This window comes from Microchirus variegatus (assembly GCF_963457635.1).
Source record: "Microchirus variegatus genome assembly, chromosome: 5".
NCBI classification, from domain to species: Eukaryota; Metazoa; Chordata; class Actinopteri; order Pleuronectiformes; family Soleidae; genus Microchirus; species Microchirus variegatus.
This window is the reverse complement of record NC_139806.1, coordinates 25,121,340-25,145,030: the sequence shown is the minus strand read 5'-3', so window position 1 is coordinate 25,145,030 and position 23,691 is coordinate 25,121,340. Positions and strand designations below refer to the sequence as shown.

At 39.4% G+C, this 23,691-nt stretch overlaps 2 protein-coding genes across 3 annotated transcripts; one reads left to right on the top strand and one right to left on the bottom strand.

Moving 5' to 3' along the window:
- Positions 1-6,048: 6,048 nt before the first annotated feature.
- On the top strand, positions 6,049-18,909 carry slc7a3a (solute carrier family 7 member 3a). Of its 2 annotated transcripts, none has more exons than XM_083889480.1 (12): positions 6,049-6,137; positions 12,903-13,519; positions 13,617-13,778; positions 14,111-14,294; positions 14,403-14,518; positions 14,694-14,916; positions 15,016-15,155; positions 15,298-15,400; positions 15,509-15,741; positions 15,837-16,003; positions 16,413-16,521; positions 16,618-18,909. In XM_083889480.1, exons 2-12 carry the CDS (start codon positions 13,153-13,155, stop codon positions 16,770-16,772), a joined length of 1,959 nt encoding a protein of 652 aa, XP_083745606.1. In that variant the 5' UTR covers positions 6,049-6,137; positions 12,903-13,152; the 3' UTR covers positions 16,773-18,909. The 2 variants fall into 2 exon arrangements, with proteins under 2 accessions (XP_083745606.1, XP_083745607.1); XM_083889481.1 differs by lacking the exon at positions 6,049-6,137 and adding an exon at positions 7,454-7,484.
- Positions 18,910-21,438: 2,529 nt separating this feature from the next.
- LOC310927048 (ras-related protein Rab-39B-like) lies at positions 21,439-22,578 on the bottom strand (the record flags this gene model as incomplete). Its single annotated transcript, XM_083889289.1, has 3 exons — positions 21,439-21,594; positions 22,012-22,282; positions 22,364-22,578. 3 exons carry the CDS (start codon positions 22,576-22,578, stop codon positions 21,439-21,441), a joined length of 642 nt encoding a protein of 213 aa, XP_083745415.1.
- Positions 22,579-23,691: the final 1,113 nt, after the last annotated feature.

Sequence of the window (23,691 nt, the reverse complement as noted above, 5' to 3'; positions counted from 1 at the left end):
GTGTGATGATGTGTTCTTGTTCAGCCATTCCACATATTAAACTGTGTGTACATTATTATTTTTTTGGATTCATTTACGTAATGAAAAAGAGAACACAGTCCATATATAGTATATCCTTTTGTCATAGCATTTTTTTTTAAGGTGATTGTTTTTTTTTTGTTTTTGTTTTTTTTTAAAAAGGTTTAATTTCCTGCTTTGTTTCCTGTTTTCTTTTGCAAGTAGACGCCCGAGTTTCATTCAAACCTCCCAAAGTCGAGCAACATGTAGCATCATGAGAAACGAGACGGTGATGTGTCATTCCACTCAGTTTATTTCCACCTGAGATTTTGATGTTCTGCACTGAACTGCTCTTGGAGTCAATTGTTTCTTCTTCTTTTAAAAAAAAAAAAATAATGGCTTGTTTTAACTCCGCTGTCTTAGCTCCATCACCCTGCCGACATATTTTTTTGGTTATACTGTCAAAACAGCTTATTGGGAATGTTAACGTTTAGGTAAAATAAACATATCTAAGCACTGTGACAAACGGGTTCATTATATGAACAATATTTCATTGAATTCAGCCTCTTGGTTCACTGATCTATACACACTAAGGATTATTCTGTGCTTCTTTTCCAGCTGGTTTGTGCTTTTCATCAGAAATGATTGTGAAGTGTATTAATACATGTTGCCATGGCAGCTCTGCTGTCGGTGACAGGGGAAGGTCCTTGTCACTTGTGTCCTCCAATTAAATTCCCCCCGCTGCCTGCTGCGTCATGTCTACATGTCTCTTTTCGCTTCAGAAGCCAAATGAGTGAAACCGGGCTCAGTGGCCGTTAGTGCGTCACAGTGACACGGATCAGGGAGTCATGGGAGCCGGGCGTCTGGCTGTAGACTGGCAGGTGACCTCATTTTTTTCACAAAGACACGGAGAACATAAATATTACACTAAAAAAAAAAAAGTAAAACCACAGATTATTAACATGTGGTCTGATTGGTAAAGGACCCAGAAAACTATTGGTGTAGAGAGAACTGTTTGAAGTTTATAAAATAACCTTTTTTTTTAAAAAAGGATTTAAATAAGAATTACTTTTATAATAGGGTCCTTGCCAAGCACCATATTTACCAGAAATGCAGACAACATGCAGTACGTTTTAAAGATTGTTCACCAAATACTCTGCTCAAATGAATTAAAGGGGGGTGTCATGTACATTCATATATATATATGTATATATGTATGCATGTATGTTTATGTCTGTATGTATATATGTAGTATGTACATGTGTGTATATATGTATGTACATGTGTGTATATATGTATGTACATGTGTGTATATATATATGTACATGTGTGTATATATATGTACATGTGTGTATATATATATGTACATGTGTGTATATATATATGTACATGTGTGTATATATATATGTACATGTGTGTATATATATATGTACACGTGTGTATATATGTAAGTATATGTGTATGTATGTATGTATATGAATGTATATATATGTATGTGTATGTATATATATGTATGTATGTATATGTATATATATGTATGTATGTATATGTATATATATGTATGTATGTATATGTATATATATGTATGTATGTATATGTATATATATGTATGTATGTATATGTATATATATACAAACAAAAAGTATGAACTTGTACATTATATAATTCTATTGAATAATTGAACAAAATCTTGTCACATCCACCAAACAAACCTGTATTCAGACTCACACAGGAAGTCTATCAAGACTGTTAAAATACCCTAACGGGGGTTTGTCCTCCTTTTAGCAACTTCCTGTGTACGCTTTTATTATGTAACGAGCAGGTGCATTTTGGTAAGAGTCTACCCACTCATGATGTCACAAAAAACATATTTCACATATTTAACAAAATTCAGAATTGAATCTTCCTCTGTGGGGGTTTTCACTGCAGCCTCAATAAAATATGTCGTATGTTGAGGGGAAAACAAAAAGGGGTTCTGATTTTCTCACCACTCACTTGTTAAATCTCAAAAACAAAAAGATTTAACCAGAGTACAGTCCTCATAAAAACTAAAGGAAGCATCGTAACACATACAGGTTTTGGCACTCGTGGCAAAAACACTGGGTCTTTTTGTTTTGCTGAACGTGAAACTTAAAATCCTCTAATCCCCCCCCTTTTTTTTCTTGTTGTGGTTCGCCCTCGGGAGCTGCTGGGATTAACGGGGAACGGGGGAATTCTGGACACTGGTGGATTAAAGTTGTCTTGGAATAGTGATCTTGTGATGTAGGCCTTGACCTGCAGGTGATTAGACTGAACTGTAGCTTCGAGCTGCAGAGAGCGTAGCTGTTGGTTTGTTTTTGTTGATGCTGTTATTCTGCCTCCATTTAATCTTCAAGCAAATGATGTCACATTATTTTTATGTTGTGTTTTCTACATATGAAAATAAGCTCTGTCAGACCTGACTGTCTATGTCAAGTAAATTAATGAATAAATTAAAGAATACATGAGTGGATAAATACAGAAATAAATGAATTATGACTAAATAAAGAAAAAATACGAAATAAATGAATGAGTAGATCAAAAAATAAACACTGAAATACAGAAATAAATAAATGAATCAATGGCCAGATAAAAGAACAAAAATACAGAAATAAATACATATTACATTTGATTACGTATTTATTTCCTCATTTATGTATGTATAATTTTATTTATTAACTCTTTAAGGTTCTACTCAACCATTTGGTCGACCACACTTTAAGTCACTATATCTGATTGAAAAATGCATCAAGCTGAACTCACTAACACTAAATTAATGTCACTTGTGAATGTTGTACTTTATGAATTATGCAAACCAGGTTTATTATGAACAGACATCTCAACCGTTTGGTAGAGGCCTGCATCTAAAATACTGTAGGGTCTAATTAAAAAAAAATATATATATATATATATATATATATATTAATTGTCGTTATTGTTATAAAGTAAGTAAATAAAATAAAATAATAATGTTTTTTTCTTGGTGTGTACCTTAAAGGGTTAATGTCAATTATCCATTCATTCTTTTATTTATAATAATATATAATATTTCTCTATGAAATATCTCTATGTTTTTTGAAGGTGGTCTCCATTTAATCCATGTAAAGCGCATTTATATATAATTATATAATATCTTATGATGACCTAGTAAATATAAATATATACATTTAAATTAAGAAGCTACAGCACAAAACATAGGGATTGTGGGGGATGGAGTGTTAGACAATGAATCGATGAATCAATGCACATAGGTAAAAGTTATGTTCCATTTTCCTACACTTCCGGGCTACAAAAGGTGACAAACCTTGACAATATGACCCAAAGCATGTGTTTAAACAAAAGTAGGACATCATTTTCCTATATTTCATGACATATATGTGCTTATTAACTGAGTGAAATAAGAACATATTGGCGATAAGTGTGCAGAAACCCTGGGATCCACAGACCGGTCCAGCCTGTGACCTTGGTGAGCTTTGATGTGCTGCCTTTGTTCAGAGTCATGAGCAGTGCAGGACAGAGCGTCTGCACACAGTGGTTCCACGGCACAGATAAGCTCCCTGTTTTCTTAGCGGTTCGAACCCCCGGAGGCCCAGTGTGCAGCCGCGACGCCGGCAGTGTTTGCAGACACATCCAGATGTGTTAGCCTGATAAAGTGGAAGTAACTTGAAAGAGCAAAGCAAAACAGTGTGACTTCACAGGGACAAGGGGTGAACTGAGTGACTTCTCCAGGGTCATTGGACACAGAGTGAAAGGTCAAGTCATTAGAAAATGGGACACTATTGTAACAAAAAAGAACTTACAATAAGTTAATTGTGTTGATAATATTTAATGTGAACTCTTACCAACACCAATAAACACACACAAATATTTGATGGTTAATATCGAGGAACTGTATTTGCATATAGGACACATATATAAAAAAAAAGGTGTGTCCTATCTGCGATGAAGTGGAGACAGAATTTTTTATCGCAATAACATTATGAATTGTGATTATTTCCTTATATTACAATAATGTAACCTATTCCTAAAATCAGTGCTTGAATGGGATGTTATGTATGTTACATGTATGTCAGTATTACTAAATCACTCACTCATTTTATATCGCTTTATCCTCACGACCAGCGGGGGGCGCTGATGCACACTCTGGACAGGTCGTCTGTCCTTTATTACTCAGTCATTAAACCCTAAATTATTCAGTAAATAAAATTTACCAGATTATGTATTCAGTCTGTATTAAAATAATAAAAAAAAACTGGACTTATGTTGTTATGTAACTTGTATATTTAGATTACCTTTTAAGTGTTTTTCTGGTCTGCAAAAGGTGCAATATGGAATTAACTCGGCTGTGAATGGGGGGAGTCCCCAGTTTGTTACAATCTGCAGTCTCACCAGTAGATGTCACTATTTCTTATTCACTGTGCCACTGTAAGAGCATGTGTAGTCATGTAAAACTGGCCATTATTCTGATGTACAAAGAAATGGAGGATGTTTTGGGTTAATATATATATATATATATAGAGAGAGAGAGAGAGAGAGAGAGAGAGAGAGAGAGAGAGAGAGAGAGAGAGAGAGAGAGAGAGAGAGAGAGAGAGAGAGAGAGAGGTGGAATTAACATTGATCCTGAAATAGTTTTTTTTGGTCTTGCTTTTATTTTTATTCACAACCAGTGATATCAACCTCACACGTCCTGTAACAGTCAGTCTATATTCAGCAGTGGCATTCTTACTGTACTGGGTGCTGTATCACATGTATTATTAACGGTGGTGTTCATGTTGTGTTGCTGTTGCATCAGACCAAATTACTTTTGAAATAGTTTTCTAAATTTTGTGATTTGTGAGTCACTTCCCCTTTAATACCAAATGCCAAATGTGAGTGAGCTTCATCTATTGTAATTTTCCTCTGACCTCTGGCATCGAGGATATTTTGTCTTTCCCCGCCATCCTCTGTAAACACAAGAGATGATTGTGTGTAAAAAAAAAAAAAGTGAAATCTAATTTGATAAGCAGTTCCTTCAATACTCAGCCAAGCTTGTCACATAAATCACATCTCTTCCTCATTCTGATGCTCAGCTTGAACAATCGAGTCATCCTGACCAAGTCAACATGACTGATTTGATGAGTAAATTGACTTTAGGAATTGGTTATATTATTCATAATTCTTGCAAAAGAGAATGGATAGGAAGAATGCCATTGTGGATATCTAAAAAGTGTGTTTTGACTAGGAGGATGGAATATATGTAGATGAAATCACTTTCAAGAGTCTTTCTTGTCCATTATCATTAGATATCAGCATTTTTCCAAGGATACGTGACATTTTTCCTATTTGTGTGTCATGGGATTACAAATATTTTGGATTAAAAAAATAAAATACATAAAAAAATAACTAGCCATAGGTCTAATTCGAGATATGTTCAGTTAAAGTTGTCTATATTGTTATTTGTGGATACCTTAAATTAAACTTTTAACAAGTCAAAATAACTTTATAGATCTACCTTTAGCTGGTAAAAGTCCCTACCCCATACACACTAATGGAAAATGTGACGTCCTAGGAAGTATAGAGTTGTGGGTATCAATGACATCAGTCAATGATATTTACAATGGTATTTTCCCTATTGGCTGATCATATATTATATGGACTGTTTATTCTGAATGGGAATAATTTAATAATATTTAGAATAGCGATTAAATGAAAACACAGCTGGAGCTACACATAGCATACGCAGGTTGTCCATATATGGGTATGTCTACTACATGGAAGCGCAAGGCACGCGAAAAAACTCGTTCTCCCTCGCGCGCGCCTGTTCTCGTTCCCCATGTTTTTTTTTTTATTATTGTTGTTGTTGTTGTTTGACTCACGGGCTCACTTAAAAGTCGAAAAACACGACTCGAATGAAATAATGTACAGAAAATGGCTCCTTCTTCTACGCCTCATTTCTTTCATTCATGAGCGGAAAGCCCCGCCCACCTGCGTCACGGGTTTGTTTGTACACATCCCGCCCTGATAAAAAAGCAGCACACGCGCACATACGGGCGGCAAAATTTCATCAGCGAACCGTAGTAACATCAGCTTCTCCGTGTTTTCACCAGTTTCCTGCCGGTATAAACAACAAAAGAAGAGTAAAGGTAAACATTATGTGTATTTCTTCATTACAACAATAACGTTTACTGTACACGCGACGGTGGTTTTCCGGTCCGCACGTTTACTCCGTCTGACGCAATCCTCCTCTCCTCGTGTCTTGTCAGTTGTATGGGCGCACTTTCTCTCTCTTTTTTAAAAACGAGAACACAATGTCGTTCTTCTGTTAAAAAAACGTCCCATTTCAGTTTATTTTGTGAGGTTGTGGTTTCGTGAGGCGGCTCAATTTGTCATTTGAGCTCATGTAGTCGACCGGACACACGGAAAAAATGAGTCGAAACCGGTAACTCAAGAACAGGTGGCCATTGTGGAAAATCGTTTAATGATTTCTTCCCCCCGGTTTCTATCCGTTTTTTGGTGTTATTACAGCAGGTTTTCGGTCAGTGTTGTGGTCCCTACTCGCCAGCACAAGGAGAAAGGGGATCATGATGAATGCTGCGTTCAGGGACCCCCTCTGAAGCGTTCGAATTCTAACAATTACAAGAATAAAACAGGTTGCGTTGCCGAGATGGGCGTTTTTGAAGGTTACTCGTGCAGGTAGTTCCTTTTTTTGTGGTTTTACTGTCATGACCAACCAGTACAGTAGTACCTAAACAAGTAGAAAGGTAAAGCAAAAGGTCAAAATGGCTAAAACGCATATAAAGAACAGAGAATAAATCAGGGAATGTTCTCAAGTGGACTTTCTTGCGGTTTGTTCTAATATTACTATTATTGTTATTATCACGCTAAAAAATAGAAAGATAAAAGGTAAAAAATGGCATATAAAGAATAAAGTCAAAGTCCTTTATTCATCCCCCCCAGTTGACTTTTTTTGTCACCATTACGTTTAAAAAATAAAAATAACCAAAATATACAAATATCTGAATAACAAATGTTAGATAAATATATGATATACAGTTTTAGAAATATGCAATAAATGAATAATGACCACTTAATTTGCATTAAATGGTTCTTCAGCCTAAATACTAATTATGATTTTTAAGTAATATACAAAGTATGATCCTCCTATGAAGTGCAGAAACTGTCAACCAGCTTGAGCAGGTTGACTCAATACCAATGTGTGTGTGTGGGTGTGTGTGAAGTTACAACACCAACCCCCCAAAAAAACCTGACGCAACATTGCGTTTACAGTCGCAAACTTAATACGGGTGCCTGGTAACGCGAGCTGTTGTTGGCGAAATTGTATTGTATTGTAATTACGGTATTTCCGGAGAACCTGAAGGCAACGTTAACACCACGCGAGAGTCTACTTGAGTCCACGTAGCTTGGTAGGGTTGTAGTTCTCGTCAGAAGGACAGTAGATCGTCGTACCACATGGTCCGTAGCGGTTGTAAGTGAGTATTTATTTATTTATTTTAACTATTATGTTATTTTAGGATTTATCTCAATATTGAGCTCCATTGCTAGGCGGCGACAGTCGTCAAAGTGACTCATCCTTCCGCTTCAGTATTCACACTATGTTCACTATGCAGCTCGTTCAGCCGGGTGTCGTCCGTGATACAGTTGCATCAGCCGGTTGAGAGACGCCCCACGTACTTAAACCTGATATAATTGTGGTGGTGAATCCAGATGTAGACACAAGGTGTGTGAGTGTATGTGAGTGTATGTGAGTGAGTGTGTGTAATGTGGTTCAAACCTGCTGGCAGGGTGGAGCAGAGAAGCTGCACGAACCAGGAACCACATGCCACGTTAGTTACTTTCTTTAAACCTAGTCTCAACTTGCAGTGATTGCACAAAATGCCAAATCCTAAAAATATATATATATAAATATAGGAGTGTCAAGTTTTGTCTTTTTCTGTCACAGACTGACACTGCTGTCGCTAAACATTACCGTCTTTTATTATTAATAAGCAGCATTGTCAGATTTCCTATTATATTTTGCTCACAGTTGCACTCCGGTTCAGTGCATACACAGTAGGTTTAATTGTGATTTACTACTACAATACTGTTGAGAGTTATGCATGTTCAATTGTGCAACTACATGGGGAAAAAAAACTGTAATATACATTAACCCTCATGGTAGACTTTTTTTTGCCACAAAAGTTTTATTCCAACATTCTCATTCCCCCAACTACTTTAAAATGAGGAAATACTTTTTTATACACTTGCAATAAGACATTGCATTTTAATTTGAATGATTATACTTACTTATATTTACATTTACTTAAAATGTAAAATGAATCAGAGTAACTTGTTTTTATTCTAATCCAACAATGTTGTTCCAATGGAAATATAGTCTAATATTTTTCACTGCTCACTGTCTGGGAATTTGACCACGTGGGTTATAAAATGTAATGTGTAAATGTGTATGTATGTGGGCTACCCCTTAGAGTCCTTCTCAGCATCTGTGGTTGAACCAGGCTAACCTGTTTTTTGTGGTTGAATTTTTTTTTTTTCCCATATCTTTGTTTTTTTTACTTTTTCAACAGGACAATTACTGATAAACTGTGCACTTACTTCTGTTTATTTATTTATTTATTTATCTTTATCCATCTATCTTTGTCTGTCTTTGTTTTATATGCATCCATGTATTTTTTTGTATTTTTATTTTACTTATCACTCACCAATATCAGTTTTGTACAGCCAGGAGGAATAATTCCTCTCTGACAGCCTGTAGGTGTGTGTTCACATGTTTGTTTGTGCATCCACCGGTGTGGAGCTCCACCCATCTTTAAACAGAGAACAGAGGAGAAGCGTAGATGTGTAACGATGAAGAAAATTAAAATAAATTAAATATACTAAATTAGAACGATGTCTATAATCTATAATGATAGAGGAAACACTGGTATATGTCTCAAGGTCTGTTGAGTGTTATCGTCTTGTTTTTGGCAATGACCACTTTCGGGTCAGAATTGTTGATATTTTCTTACTGTTTAAGAGGAACAATATATTTTGTTGTGAATTGATTTCTGGGAAAGGTGACTTTGATGACCTTCTTTATAATTAAGTAAAACATCCATTCTTGCGTACGTGGCATTGTCATTTCCCCCCCCCTGACTGGTTTTATGGCAATGCTGTCCAGCTCCAACTGGCTGGCTGTTCTCTCCTGATATACTTCTGTTCTGGTTGCTGTATGTGTTACAACACCGTTGGCATGGGTCATGGGAAAGCGCACAGGTCCTTTAGATTGTCACATTCCATTTCACGGTAACTGCGGTTTCTTGGCAGGGCCAGTGGCATCCGGCCAGGTGAATTAAAGGGCCGCTTGGTTTGGTTCTCAGTGGTTGGTCAATCCACACAACTTCACACACGCACATGCACACTGCAACAGCCATGTTTCTGTAACACAACAAACACCTGGAGAAGCATGTGATGTGATGGCCAGAAAATGGGTCACTGCCTGTGTACAGCCTGTCTTGACGATGTGTTCTTTCTGTGTTTGTGCAAGGCCAACTTGTGTTTAGCTGTGGGCAGGTGCTGTACGCGTTGTTCACTTTATTCAGCTGCTTGGCCCACAAATGATGATTTAAGTTGTGTTTTTATAACTTGGAATGCTATTAATATTTGATATATAGACAGAGTCTTTCAGAAGCAAAATAAAAAACAATAAACCCCAGTGAGAAAAATCATTTGTTTCTTATAACTTGCAGCTAATTGAGAAACTTTCATCAAAGTATAATTATATTTTAGACACTTCTATTGTCCTAAAGATGAGGTCATGTTCCAGCTGCATTGTCGTTGGTGACGATAGTGGAAGTCAAAACAAACCCATGGGTTGTTTATATGGATCGGATGAGAAGCTACTGTAAAATGAGGTTAGCAGTATTTTCACTTGGCCCAATAATCCTCTTTGAGCGCGTGGCAGCCTTGGTAGCAAGGCTAAGTCAAGCAGCAGGATCATTATCCCTAAAGCCTGTTGAAACCGGACCGCTGTTAGCCAGGTTACTGGACGCAGGCCTTTTTGTGTATTTGGTTCTAATAACAGGAACACAAAATGGCTGCAAGTGGCACACAAGTCTTTTCATCATGGTGCATGTTGTTGCGTAGTGATTTTTTTTTTTGCCAGCAGCACACTTGCGAGCCACACCTTCATGCAGAAGGAACTCCCTCGTGAAAACCACGAGAAAAGGATTAGCTGACATGACAAGAGTTTGACATCAAGGTGGCTCAGGCATCATTTTAATGAGGCCACCTTTAAATAAGGGGGATACTGTAAGATCTGTGTTTTTGTAACTTTAGGATTTGAACTGCTACTATTTAAACTTTAATAAAGTGTTGCGTTCCCTTGGTATTCTGCGCTGTCAGTTGCACTTTTGGTCTGCTCGGTGAATGAATGTGTGGGGCTGGATGAACCCCTGAGGAGATCACAGCCTGCTGGGCACAGGAGTTAAGTCAACATTTTAGTCAAATGTTGATTTACACAACAGTGACACTCAGATCTGGTTTCCTGGTGTGCAAGTGGAAAAATCTACTGGAATGTCACATCAAGTAGGGAGTGGAAGCATTTCCATCTTTCCCATCAATCTTCAGAAGGCTGCAAGTTTATTATTGCAGTCGTCTGGTTTTTTTATTTCATTGTTTGACAGTGTTTGTGTTTTTCTCCCGACACTTAACTGTACTAGACAGGATATTCTCTTTTGAAATGGTTAGAAATGCTTTGATAAATGGGTTATATTGTTTATGTGGTATTAATAGAAAATTGCTATTGTACTGAAATCTCTGTGAGAGCTTGTATCCGGTGTGTCATTGAAAAGGATAAAGCCTAAATCAGATATTTGCGTAATCGTAGCTGCAAGACATTTCTGTTTTAGTTTTAAATGTGTGTGAACTTTTTAGAGGTTGTGGTGCTTTGTGCCTATTCATTATATTCTCTATCTAGCCTTTATTTTTTTGTTTGTCCAGTTTGTATCTTGTAAATCCCTATTCCAACACTATCTTTGTATTTCTCTTATCCAAAAAACTTGGAGTTGAAGTTGGTTAATTCTTGTAATTATGGAATGTTGGTTATTTTGCCCAACCTGTGATTTCAGCACTCGCACACAGCCATTCTGTGCCGCACAGTTGTTCTGGTTTGGGTCAGCCTGGATGTACATTTAACCTCCTTCTCTTGGTCTGCTGCCTGACCGGTGACGTGACCTGATATGTCCGTCTGCCCTCTCAGCATTCACACCAAGGAATCAGGTGTCGTTGCATTAATAGCTTTAGTGCAACGTTGGCTTGATGCAGCACTGCCCCCATCAGCCTAAATCCTGGAAAAATGCAAAGCGAATTCCACTGAATTTTATGTGGAGACTAATTTAGGACACTGAGGTTTTTTTTCCTGTTAGTAAAGTGAGGCATGACAGTAGAGATAGAGCCAGCATTTTTTGTTGATTATGCACATTTACACAAGTCTTGTTGATGATTAAGGAACCATATTTGTCACACAATTGATCATCATTTAAGTTTTCCACTTGTCTCTGTGTTAGAGGTGTATGTAAACCTTTTTTTTAATCCATTACTACAAATGTTCAGTGATTGTGCTCTGCCCTTTTTTTTTTTTTGCACTGATCCGTCTATGAATTTCTTCACCTCCAAAGTCCAGTAGGAAAAACACATTGTACATCAGAAAAACTAAGTGTCCTTGGCCAAATGTGAACCGTTATTTATGCGTTTGTGCGCATGTTTCACAGTAATTGACGTAATCATTATCAATTTGCCCTTTCCTGAACTTGACACAGTCTTTATACTGTTGTCCTTGGGGATTGTGTTGTCTTGTGTGTGTTTCAATCTTGTGTTGCTTCAGATAACGGAGGGTCAGTAATCAGTGTAAATACGCACTGCACTTTGATTAAGCAACATTAGTGTTTAACTATACTAACGCAAGCAAATGTGGAAAGACACAAGTAACCCCTGTGGCAATTGTGAATTGTGGTCAAGTATTGTAATTCCTCAAAATGGCTGGTTATCTGACATTTTTATATAGTTGTTGACATAATGGGTGAGGGAGGATTTACTGTGTTTTATCTCCATTACAACCCTCTCCCAGTGCAGTGGTTCCCCCTTATCGAGCTGCAGGTTTCACACTGTCCTCGTCCCCGCTGTTGATGTTAGCTCAGAGAATTGAACCGTATCATCTCTTCACAACCTCTGGCGTTCCCATGACTCCCTCTGTCCGATCCAGTCTGCAAAAAAAACATGTAGTGCATTCTTTCATTTAGTAAGGGAGCGGTTTGGAATTAGGCTCAGTTTCTTTTGTGTTTGTTCTTATGAAGGGGTGTGTGCTGTGGCATGTATTTTGTGCAAATCACGATGAGGATTAGGTGTGAGCCCTGTAGGGTAGCACTACGTTTTCTTAATGTCTCACTGTGTCTCACTGCGTCTCATGATGTGTTGTAAGACTGTCTGTTATGCCATCGCCTGCTGTGAGTGCAGGTTATCGTGCATTCTCTTCATGCCGGCCAATATCTCTCCTTCTTTCGTTTCTACTAAGGAGAAGAATATTCTAGGAAATCTTTTGTGCTACCTGTGTTCACAAGAAATGTATCTAAAACCTGCTGAGGCATTGTATGTAACCTCAAACTATACAAATAAACTTCTGTTTCAAACATGTTCATATTTTCAACCCAGGTGGCAATTGAGTCGTCCTAGACTCCCCTGTAGATTTCAGTTTCCTTTGTTTGGTTTTTAAACCTTTCCACAGTTTGAACACCTTTCCTGGAAAATGTTCTCTGCTAGAAAGCAAGAATGTAGTAATCCTGCCTCACAGAGTTCTGAGAAATGTAACCTTTGGTAGTTACTAAACAGTCCCTTCTTGTTGTTTTTCCTCATAGGTCTTAATCTGACGCTACTGTGACCACAGGCCTGCCATTTCCTGTTTTGTGTGCTTGAGCAAACCGACTTGAACACACCTGCACCAGAAGACTGATTAAAAGCAAATTATTCTAAGTCCATCTGCCCAAACGACTTCTGCTCTCTGTCCTCTCACTTGTGTGCCGTTTAAACCGTGTCAATCACACACCCACACTTGAAGGAATTAAAACACATAGCCTGCTTCAGCACCCACGCTCAGTTGCAGCAAATATGGCCAGCAAGCTGTCCAAGTTTGGCAAATGCCTGCTGCGTCGCCGGGCTTTGGACTGCTCTGGTGAGGAGACCAGATTTGCCCGTTGCCTGTCCACCTTGGACCTAATTGCCTTGGGAGTAGGCTCCACACTCGGTGCCGGTGTTTATGTCCTCGCTGGCGAGGTCGCCCGAGAGAAAGCAGGCCCCGCGATTGTCCTCTGCTTCCTCATTGCTGCGCTGTCCTCCATGTTGGCTGGCCTGTGCTACGCTGAATTTGGTGCCCGCGTCCCCAAAACGGGCTCTGCGTACCTTTACAGTTATGTGACAGTTGGAGAAATCTGGGCCTTCATCACAGGGTGGAATCTCATCCTCTCCTATGTGATAGGTACGTAAAATTAAGAGTGAAGTTGTGTTTATGTTTCATAGTTACCTGATCAAGGATCAGTACAACAGTAACCCTAACCCTCTCTAATATCTTTTAGGCACAGCCAGTGTGGCCAGGGCATGGAGCTCCACATTCGACAACCTGGTCGAACAAAAGATCTCCGACTTCTTCAAAGCCTCCATGGCAATGAAGGTTCCAGGTGGGGTCCTGGCCCAGTACCCTGACCTGTTTGCCCTCATCCTGGTCCTCCTGCTCACAGGTGTGTTACCCTTTCTCATCGACTGTTTCCAACCTGGAGTCAATTAGGCTTTCATTTTGATTATTCCAGTCCATGCAGATACAGTCATTGTCTGAACTTCATTGAAATATTGCATAATATGTAGAACAGTTGTCACACTGATATCTCAGCCAGTGTGGCTTCCCTGCAACAGTGCTAGGAAGAAATCGTTTGGTGTATTAGTGTTGCTGACTGATGCATGTTGTAAGTGATGAAGTACGAAAACATCCACCCACATAGAGGAACATGCTGGTGTTGGTGTTGAAATATCTTCCTGCGTCACTCTCCTCACCTCATGTACTTTCTCTCCTCAGGACTCTTGGCTTTTGGCGTGAGTGAGTCGGCGCTGGTGAATAAGATTTTCACAGGCATCAACCTGGTGGTTCTGGGCTTCGTTATCATCTCTGGCTTCGTGAAAGGCGACACGGCAAACTGGAACCTGACGGAGGAAAATTACATCGGTTACAAAAATAGCACGAACAGCAGCATGCCTTTTCTGTCAGTATTTAAACTTTGAGGTTTTACCTCTTAATATTGTGTGTATGATTGTTTTTTTATTTTTTGAGCTTTTAACTAAACCACATGTTTGTCTCCTCCTGCCCGCAGAGTCGAGAAGGAGTTTGGCGTGGGTGGCTTTGCTCCATTCGGCCTCTCTGGAGTCCTGTCTGGTGCTGCCACTTGCTTCTATGCATTTGTGGGCTTTGACTGTATAGCCACAACAAGTAAGTGTTTTTTTTTAATATTTCTATGATAAAGTATCAGCTTTTTCTACATATCATGTTACATGTATACATGTTATGTAACCAAGTGAAATTTGAGAAATGCCATCAAGTCTTTTCAGGTGCTCTAATGAAAACACCCTTTCAACCACCGATCATCTTTTTATTTTGCTCTCAGGTGAAGAAGCGAAGAACCCGATGCGATCCATACCCGTTGGCATCGTGGCCTCCCTGCTGATCTGTTTTTTCGCCTACTTTGGCGTGTCTGCCGCTCTGACTTTGATGATGCCGTACTACACACTGGACAAGCAGAGTCCTCTGCCTGAGGCCTTCAGCTACGTCGGCTGGGCTCCTGCCCGATACATCGTGGCTGTGGGTTCTCTCTGTGCTCTATCCACCAGGTAAGGGAGGGAATGGCTTCCTTGTTAACCGTGTGTCCCCATACATGACATAGTTGTTGTTGTTTCCGCTAATTAAGTTAACTGTTGATCTTCTCACAGTCTGCTAGGCTCAATGTTTCCCATGCCTCGAGTGATCTACGCCATGGCAGAGGACGGGCTGCTGTTCCGTGCTCTGTCCAGGATGAACACTCGCACAAAGACCCCGCTGATGGCTACCGTTGTTTCTGGTATTGTTGCTGGTAAGCTGACACTCTGATTCTCTTTCGAACTCAATTCTTGTTCTGTTTTTGTGCGTCTTGATGTGCTTGTTCATTGCTTTAGGCCATTTTGTTTTTACTGTGTATAGATTTTCTAAAAATAAAAAAAAATCTCTCCTTACAGCTGTCATGGCTTTCCTGTTCGACCTGGCTGCTCTGGTTGACCTCATGTCTATTGGTACTTTGTTAGCGTACTCTTTAGTGGCTATTTGCGTCCTCATCCTCAGGTAAGCACCTCTTTGTCTTTATTAGCACAGTCTCGAAGTCTTCTGAAGTTGCAAACTTATATTAATTTTGCTAATTAATGATTAAAAAAACATTTCCTCCCTCCACAGGTACCAGCCAGGCACATTAAATTCATCCAGCCAGACGGAGAAACTGGTGGAACTGGTCGGAGGAGAGAAGGTGGCTGTCGGTGGCGCTGACAGTGGCGACGAGGAGTACGACATTGAGATCGAGGAGAGGCCTCTTCAAGAGACCTTCACTCTCAAGCTGCTCTTCGTCCCAAGTGGAAAGACCCCGACAAAAACCTCTGGGACCATCGTCTATGCTACCACTGCTATCGTTTGTAAGTATGTCACAGTGGAGGAGGTAGTTGTTGATATCTTGTTGCAAATGGGGGTGTCGCTAAAGTTTTCTCTGCGTCTGCTCTGGCTTTGCTAGCTGCTCTCATCACCGTCCTGTGCATCATCCTCGCCAACTCCCTGGACAAGCTGCTGGCTTTACGTGCGGCCGTCCTGGTGCCCTGCGTCATCTTGTGCCTTCTCTGTATCGTCTGCGTCATCATCATCAGTCGGCAGCCTGAGAGCAAAGAGGCGCTCAACTTCAAGGTAACTATCAATCTCTGTGTGTGACGTGGAAGAGATGTCTGTGTTTTGTCTTTCAAAGTCTTTGCTTTGGGAAAGCGACAGTGTTTTATCAGCAACTCTTAAGACCTCAAAGTCCAATTATACCCACTTGTTCTTACCACTCAGATTTGTTTTTCACATGTCGACCTCGGTGTGATACTGATATTTGTTTAGTGTTTAGTGTGACGTCTATACCTTCAAACAGAGATATGATGCGTATCCCAGATTAACGGAATCCTACGTGTTGAATTTAGTTAACGCGATGATGTGTCGCGTTCAGTCCCATTCGCTTCCAACGGGCAAAGTTTAGGAGGAAAACATATGAATGGAATTTGGCCTCTAGTATTTTTGATACCCCTTGTATTCTCACATTTTTCTCTTTCCTCTCAAGGTCCCTCTTCTCCCCTGGTTGCCTCTCTTCAGTGTTTTCGTCAACATCTACCTCATGATGCAGCTCGATTTTGCGACATGGTGCCGCTTTGCCGTTTGGATGTTAATTGGTACGTTTCATTGCTTGTATTTCTAGTTTCCAGTGCTGCACAATCTTGCAACGGTTTTTGTAACTTCCTGCTTTTTTATCTTTCCTCCCCCTCCAGGTTTTGTCATTTACTTCTGCTATGGTATTAGGAACAGCAGCGAGGCTGCAAACCGCTCATCGCCACGCAAATATGAGCCTTCACTGCAAACCAAGAGTCCAATTTACGTGGGCGCTCCTGACGACAGTGACGCAGAATCAGGCACCAGCCCCTGATACAAACTCACGTAGACCTGGGAAATGTTCAATCACCAGCCAACATGCTGTGGCCTGGAACACGAGCCCGGGTTTAAAGGGAGGAGAGGCTAGAAGACACCACACACATCTTACCTCTAACTTTGGAGGCTGATTAACTTGATGGCAAGACAATGTGACAGAGACACTTTCCGGCCTGTGTGTCTGTTATTAATCTTTTTTTTTTTTTTTAAGTAGTTAGCCTTAGCCCTCTGAAAATATTAACATGCCTATAACACATGCTTTTAACCGATCGTACTAACAGAGTACCGCGCCGCATCATTTGCCTCCTCTCCGTTATTAAGCGCCGCCTGCCTGGAGGTGAACATGCACTACTGTGTACAACACTAAACCTTACAACTGATACCAGTGAGTTTATTATCATCGAGAGACGCTTAGCTCAGTGAGCTAGACTTCAGACTGTTCAAGAAACAGATTTCATGCTGAGCATTCACGCAAATGGTGGTAGAGAGGAAAACCTGTTGCCTCTTTTAAGAGAAAAAAAAAAAAAGCTATCAGTTGAGTTGGCTTATCTAGTTTACCTGGTCCTTGTATTGATGTCAGTGTGTGACGGGGTGAAGCGATGTGATTTACAGTGTCATTCTGGGGCAGTGGGACATGGTCACAGTGGCCTGTGCTGCCTCTCCAGAGCAAAGTTCAAGCATTACATGGCGGATGTTGCATAAACGTCCGTATTTGCCCGCTGGTCACAGGACCTCCATGGTATGAACAAGTCGCTTATCGTTACAAATTGTAGTCGCCGCCTTAAAGCGTCGAAATACCCTTTTGAACCACCAAGGACCTTGAAATCAAGAGCTGTGTTTGCTGTAGTGTAAAAATGTTCTGTTACTCCAGTGTGTTTTTAAGTATCTGTAACGCAGATGTTTCTGCAGCTCCGAAGAATCAAGTCTTCTGATGGGTCAATGGAGACGTGTGTGAAATGAGGAGTCTGGTTGACATTGGTCCAACTCATCCATCGGTCAGATCTGCTCGGGTGTCGTTGAAGGAGGTTTGGCTCTTTAAAAAAAAAAAAAAAAAACTTCCTTGTGAAAACAGTGTTTTTTTTCACAAAGGTTCTTGTTTAGTTTCAATTGAAACTTGTTCTTGGCAGCTTTGTCTGTTGAGCTTCAATCGCGTTTTGTTTTTACTACTGTATTTCCTTCTTTTCCTTAGGGAATTGTTAATATTTTAATGTTTATAGTATTGTTTGTTTGTTTGGGAAAGCTTATGTTTTGCTATTTCATATGAATATACATATGATTTGTAGATGCTCACATGTTGTAACTTTTAAATACAGATTTTAGAGGGTTTTTTTTTTTCATTTAGTACATACAGTAAATATATATATTTCTTTGATGAAATGATCTCTGTTCACCAAATGATTTGCTTGCAATATTTTTTTCCTAAACAAATGAACTTGTTCTTGGAAATGTAACTGTTCTCCAAAACAAATGACCACTTAAAGCTGGTCACTAAATTATTTTTTTTTTAAATATTTAAATTTGTTTTTTCTCTTCCTGTCCTCTGAAGTCTGAATGTTAACTTATTGTTAATGGCATTTTCTTGTTCTGGTAAAACATTGTACTGTAGAATGTACAGTATGTGTTTAGAACATCTTGATTTATATAATGTAACTTCTTTATAATATGGCCTTAGGTGTAATTTGGTAAGCGGTGGTCATTTTAAAATAGACTTGAAGGACTTTTATTTGACATTTATGCTGCTAAAATCAAAATTATACAAGTCATTGTAATTACTGCAGATTAAGAGATGTCCGTAAATGTTTTCGATTTCCGTAGAAATTGTTCCCATGTTTTTAGACATGTCAGAACTCAACAGACCGCTAAAAAGTTGATGGATTATGTCGGGTGAGGAAAGACTTTACTTGAGCCAGTGTTTCTAGGTGTTGTGAAACGATAATCTGGTGCCTAAAAGAGCCGTCTTTCTGCCTGACAGAGAAAGCACCAGGGCTGGTCAAATCCACAAAGCCCTTGTGCCTTTTTTATTTTTTTCTTCTTAGAAAAACGACTAACAAAACAACACAATCATCTCCCTCATTAATGCTGTTTTATTTACAGCAATGATCTATTTTTGTCTTTGTTTTTATATCCTGTACATATGGCTGTCATGTATAAAATGAGCTGTATTTTCAATGTTTTTGTAATAAAACTTAATTCATGAATGTGCTGTTTTTGAACGTGTCTGTTTAACCCGCCTTTTTCTTTTGTTTCGAAGGAAAAGTGGGAGGCCTTTTTCCGGGAAGTTACATTCCAGAGTCTATTGTCATTACCTGTGATGCTTTTGGAACGAGTCACCGGTTGAGAAATAATAAGTTATTTCATTGACTCCAAAACTTTGTCTACAATTCTTGACATTGAGTCCTAAACTGTCATTTGTTGATGTTTTGAATTGTATTTTCCGAGTTGCTGAAGCCCACTTTGAACATTTGTACAAAGCAGTTAAGACAGTAAAAGGCCTTTAAATCAAACTGTACATTTGCCAAATGTAAACCCCACAAAACATGCCTCTTTCATCATTTAAGTTTAATGAGTAAATAAATATGTGTACACTTGCGTTTACTAAAAGAATGATGTTTAACATTATGTATCATTTTCGATCAACAAAGCTGAAAAACCTGTACAATCTTACTTTTATTAGTATTATAGATGTTGTACATGGAACAATTTTCTCTTAATGTTGCCAATATTTACTTTAAGGCTTTTATAAAACATCATAGTAGAAAAAGGCCAAAACCATATACTTTTAAAAACACAAAACATGAAACAGGTATGTGGACAGGTTATAATCTCCTCCTCTTCCCTTCCTTGCTCTATAACGGCCTCTAGTGGTGTCAAAAAGCATTACATCAATTGTTTACATGCATCTACTATATTAAACTGAAGGTTATTTTAATTGCCCTAAAAAAAAAGAATGTAGTGTACTTCCAGACTTAACACAAATTATATATATATTTTTATAACGTTTCCAGACATTTATTATTGATGACACTTGATGTCACAACAACATTGAACAGTCAACTTTGTCAGGGTTTGGTTTCAGATCAATTATTTACAGGCTGTGTAATGTGATATCATTGTGTTTTCCACCTCCTTGATGTCTGTATTTACACGTTAAAGATCTTTCCTCCAAAAGGCACTCAAAAGAGACTTTACTTTACAACTTTGCGACTTTTCCAGTTTAAATGTTCCCAATTTGTTTACATTGTTTATTTGTTCTTCACATCATCAGCGTCCAGGAAATGTCTTTTTACATTATATCAAAAATAAAAATGATTTTCTTTCTTTGGAAAATGTCAAATGTTAAATGGAGGCATGCATAGATTACAAATGCGGAAGTGTACAACTGTATTGTAAGCATAAAGGATTATAATCTGAAGGTGTTACGATTAAGAATTAAGAGCAATCTGTTTCCAAACCTCGATTTGTTCAATATTATATCATTATAAAGCAAATAATCCCAGAATAGCACAGATGTTGTTGAAAACATGATCTTTTTTACTCTCACTTTGAAACGCTAACAAATTTAGCCTCTGCACCTGCTAGCTACAACGTGAAAATTATTTTTAAATGAAACAATGAAGCTGTTGCTTTTAATGAACATAAACAACTTAAAACGTCAATGTATTTAGTTTATCTTTTTAGTTTTAGCGAAAGTGTTCAACTTATTAAAACTACTTTTCAAATGTTTCCTGAATTCTATCATTTTATAGCAGTTACCTGTATGGCTAACCGCTCTGCGAACAGTCATGCGTTTGTTTGTTTTGTTTTTCAGTCATAAGAGACACATACACAGTATCTATAGATAGATATTTGATATTTTCATACAGTTGCAGCAAACATTTGGTGATTAATTCAGCAGCAGTTCGATTTTAAACATGTTCAGACGGTTTTCTCTTGGCTAGCACAGCTAACGGGCGCTAAGTTGCTAATTCAAACGCAATCCCATAGCTTTAACCATCATTATTTAATGTATTATACATTTTTAGCGTTTTCTTTTGTTATTTTGTGAAGGGTGATGTGATGTATTGTATTAATACAATAATATATTTCCACAACTTCTTCACTCTCATCAAATGAAACGCCATCAGCGGTAAGTTAACCTTAATTGGTTATATTTTTTTGTGCATTTAGAATGCATGATTATGGATGTGTTTCATATTTATTTAATACTGAACACAACGAGGTTTTAGGTCATTGTAGTAGTATGAAGTATGAACTGGTCAAAAACCTTATCAGCTCCTGTAGCTTAATTTCCTTTTCAGCAAACATTGTCAGTCCCCGAACAAACAAACATGTCAGTCTCTCAAACTTTGGTTCCATTTAATCTGACTTTCATGATCCCTCCACTGTTAAGCCACTTGGATTTGTAGTGCAGTGCAGTCAGAGAGTGTGTCTCTCTGGACACAGTCTGCAGTATATTCAAAGTATTGTCAACACAGTAACACACATGCACACAGAACAGCGATGGGGATTAAGATGCTTCCATTTTGTGCTTGAACGCCTCTCAGGAGCGTCAATGAAAAGCCATAAATAGGCATCTGAAGGAATCTTGAGTAAAGAAGTCAAACGGGGAAAGTCCACTGAAATGTTCGGCCCCTGTCATAGTCGTGTGCTACGGTTTAGAAAAGTCAGCAGAAGCACTGCCGGCCGCCCTTAGTGACCTCCTCGGAGGAGTGGACGGTGTTGGGAACAAATCCGCTCTTGACGCCCTCCCAGCCGTCCTGGATCTTGATGTCGCCGCTCCGAACGAGGTCAAAGATGTCACTCGTCAAATCCACAAACGCCTGAAATAAACACCAGAATTGTAGAACTCAAATAGAGGTAATTGTACCATTATTAATGAAACGTATTTGTTCACAGAAACCTATTTTTCATCCATCTTTCCTGTGAGAGATCATCAGCCATAGTGAAAACTATATCAATCGACCTCTGAACTCAGATCAGGGTTCTTCAATCCTGGTCCAGGGCATGTTTTAGAAGTATCCTTGCTCCAACACACCTGATTCATCAACAAGCTCTGCAGAGGCCTGATCATTTGAATCAGGAGTGTTGGAGTAAGGAAACTTCTAAAACATGCAAGACAGTGGGTCTCCAGGACCAGGATTGAAGAACCCTGCATTTGATGGTTAGTGCAGTTATCAAGCAAAAATGCATACATTTTTCTGGATGTATATCCAGCGGACGTAAAATAACATCCACACCTTCTCCACGTTGATCGCTTCTCGCGCTGACGTCTCCACGTATCTCATCCCGTAGGCTCCTGCCAGCTTCTCGGCCTCCTGCTGGGTGACCTGACGCTGGGCCTCCAGGTCGCACTTGTGACCCACCAGCAGGAAGACGATGCTGTGAGGCTGGACGTGACTCTGGGCCTCCTCCAGCCAGTTATGGACGTTTTGGAAGGATCTGCGGTTTGTGATGTCAAAGAGTAAGAGGCCACCTACTGAATTGCGGTAGTAGGCTCTGGTGATAGACCTGGATGGGTTGAAAAAAATAAACAATAAGTTAAGTTTTCTTACGTGTCATGGTGGTATTTGACGAGAGTGTTGTCTTCACCTGAACCTCTCTTGTCCTGCAGTGTCCCAGATCTGAAGTTTGATCCTTTTGCCAGGTTCAATTTCCACCAGGCGCGAGAAGAAGTCCACCCCCACTGTGGGGTCCGACACCTGGGCGAAGCGGCCCTCGGTGAACCTCCGGATCAGACATGACTTGCCGACTGTGGAGTCTCCGATGACGATCAGGCGAAACTGATAAAGCCATATTGTCTCCATTGTATCCTTGAAATCAGATCTGTGGAGCAATCAGAATTAGTCACTTAGTTCAAAATATATAAACATTTACAGTCATCTAAGCGTCAAATCCTTGCATTCCAAAGCGAGAAATATTGATTTTTAATTTGAATTTGTTGTAAAATGTTTCAGATTTGAATATTATTAAGAATTACACCCTCCTATATAGAAACAGGGGATTTATATAAATGGATGAACTGCTTGATATTCATAATTATATCATCAATCACGCCATTTATGCATCTTAGACATGAAATAGACTGGGATCGTCTCGGCAGCGTCCATGTGATTTACAGTAGTGTGATCTAATTTGAGGGGGAAGGAGGGAGGAGCAGGCCACTCCTCTCCAACTCAGTAAACACAGTCATCCCCCATGTGGATACTAGACTGACAATGACACACAACGAGGCCTCGAACCAAGCCAAAAAACAGGGGAACATGAAATATGGTCAACACACACGTCGACTCAGAACACACCTCCAGTGACAGCTTTAACTTTACAACAAATGATGAGGCCTGGTCCATTATTATATATTCTTTATTCCACATTCAGATTACCAGTTTTAAATAAACAAACAGACGATCACATACCTCAGAGTTCACTGATCAGCAAACAAGCCTCATGTTGATCATTATGTCCTTTAAAATATATGAATATATGTATCCTTCAGATCAGCGGCGGTTGTGTTGTTGCCCACAGAAATAGCCGCTCAATGACATCACACCACATAAGACAAACGTGTTTCTCATGTGTCCTCACTGTTTGAGCAGATCCAGAGCTGAATACGTCCGCGTGTGTGAACCCACGGCTTCATTCGCCGTCAAACCGCTGATGTTTACCCGGCGAGGACCTGCTGAGGAAATGGCAGCGGGACACAACAACAACAGCAGCAGCAGCAACGGCAGCAGCGGCAGCAGCAGCAGCATCACACATCCTCCTCCTCGCCCCTCATCAGCACCATTACCGTAAGTACACACGTAGAGGCGCAGCAGCAAAGCTCAGCGTGATGCCTTCATGAGCTGTCGGAAAACACACACACACATACGTTTAATGTCATTCAGTACATTCTCCTCAGAATGTTTTTCTCAAGACTG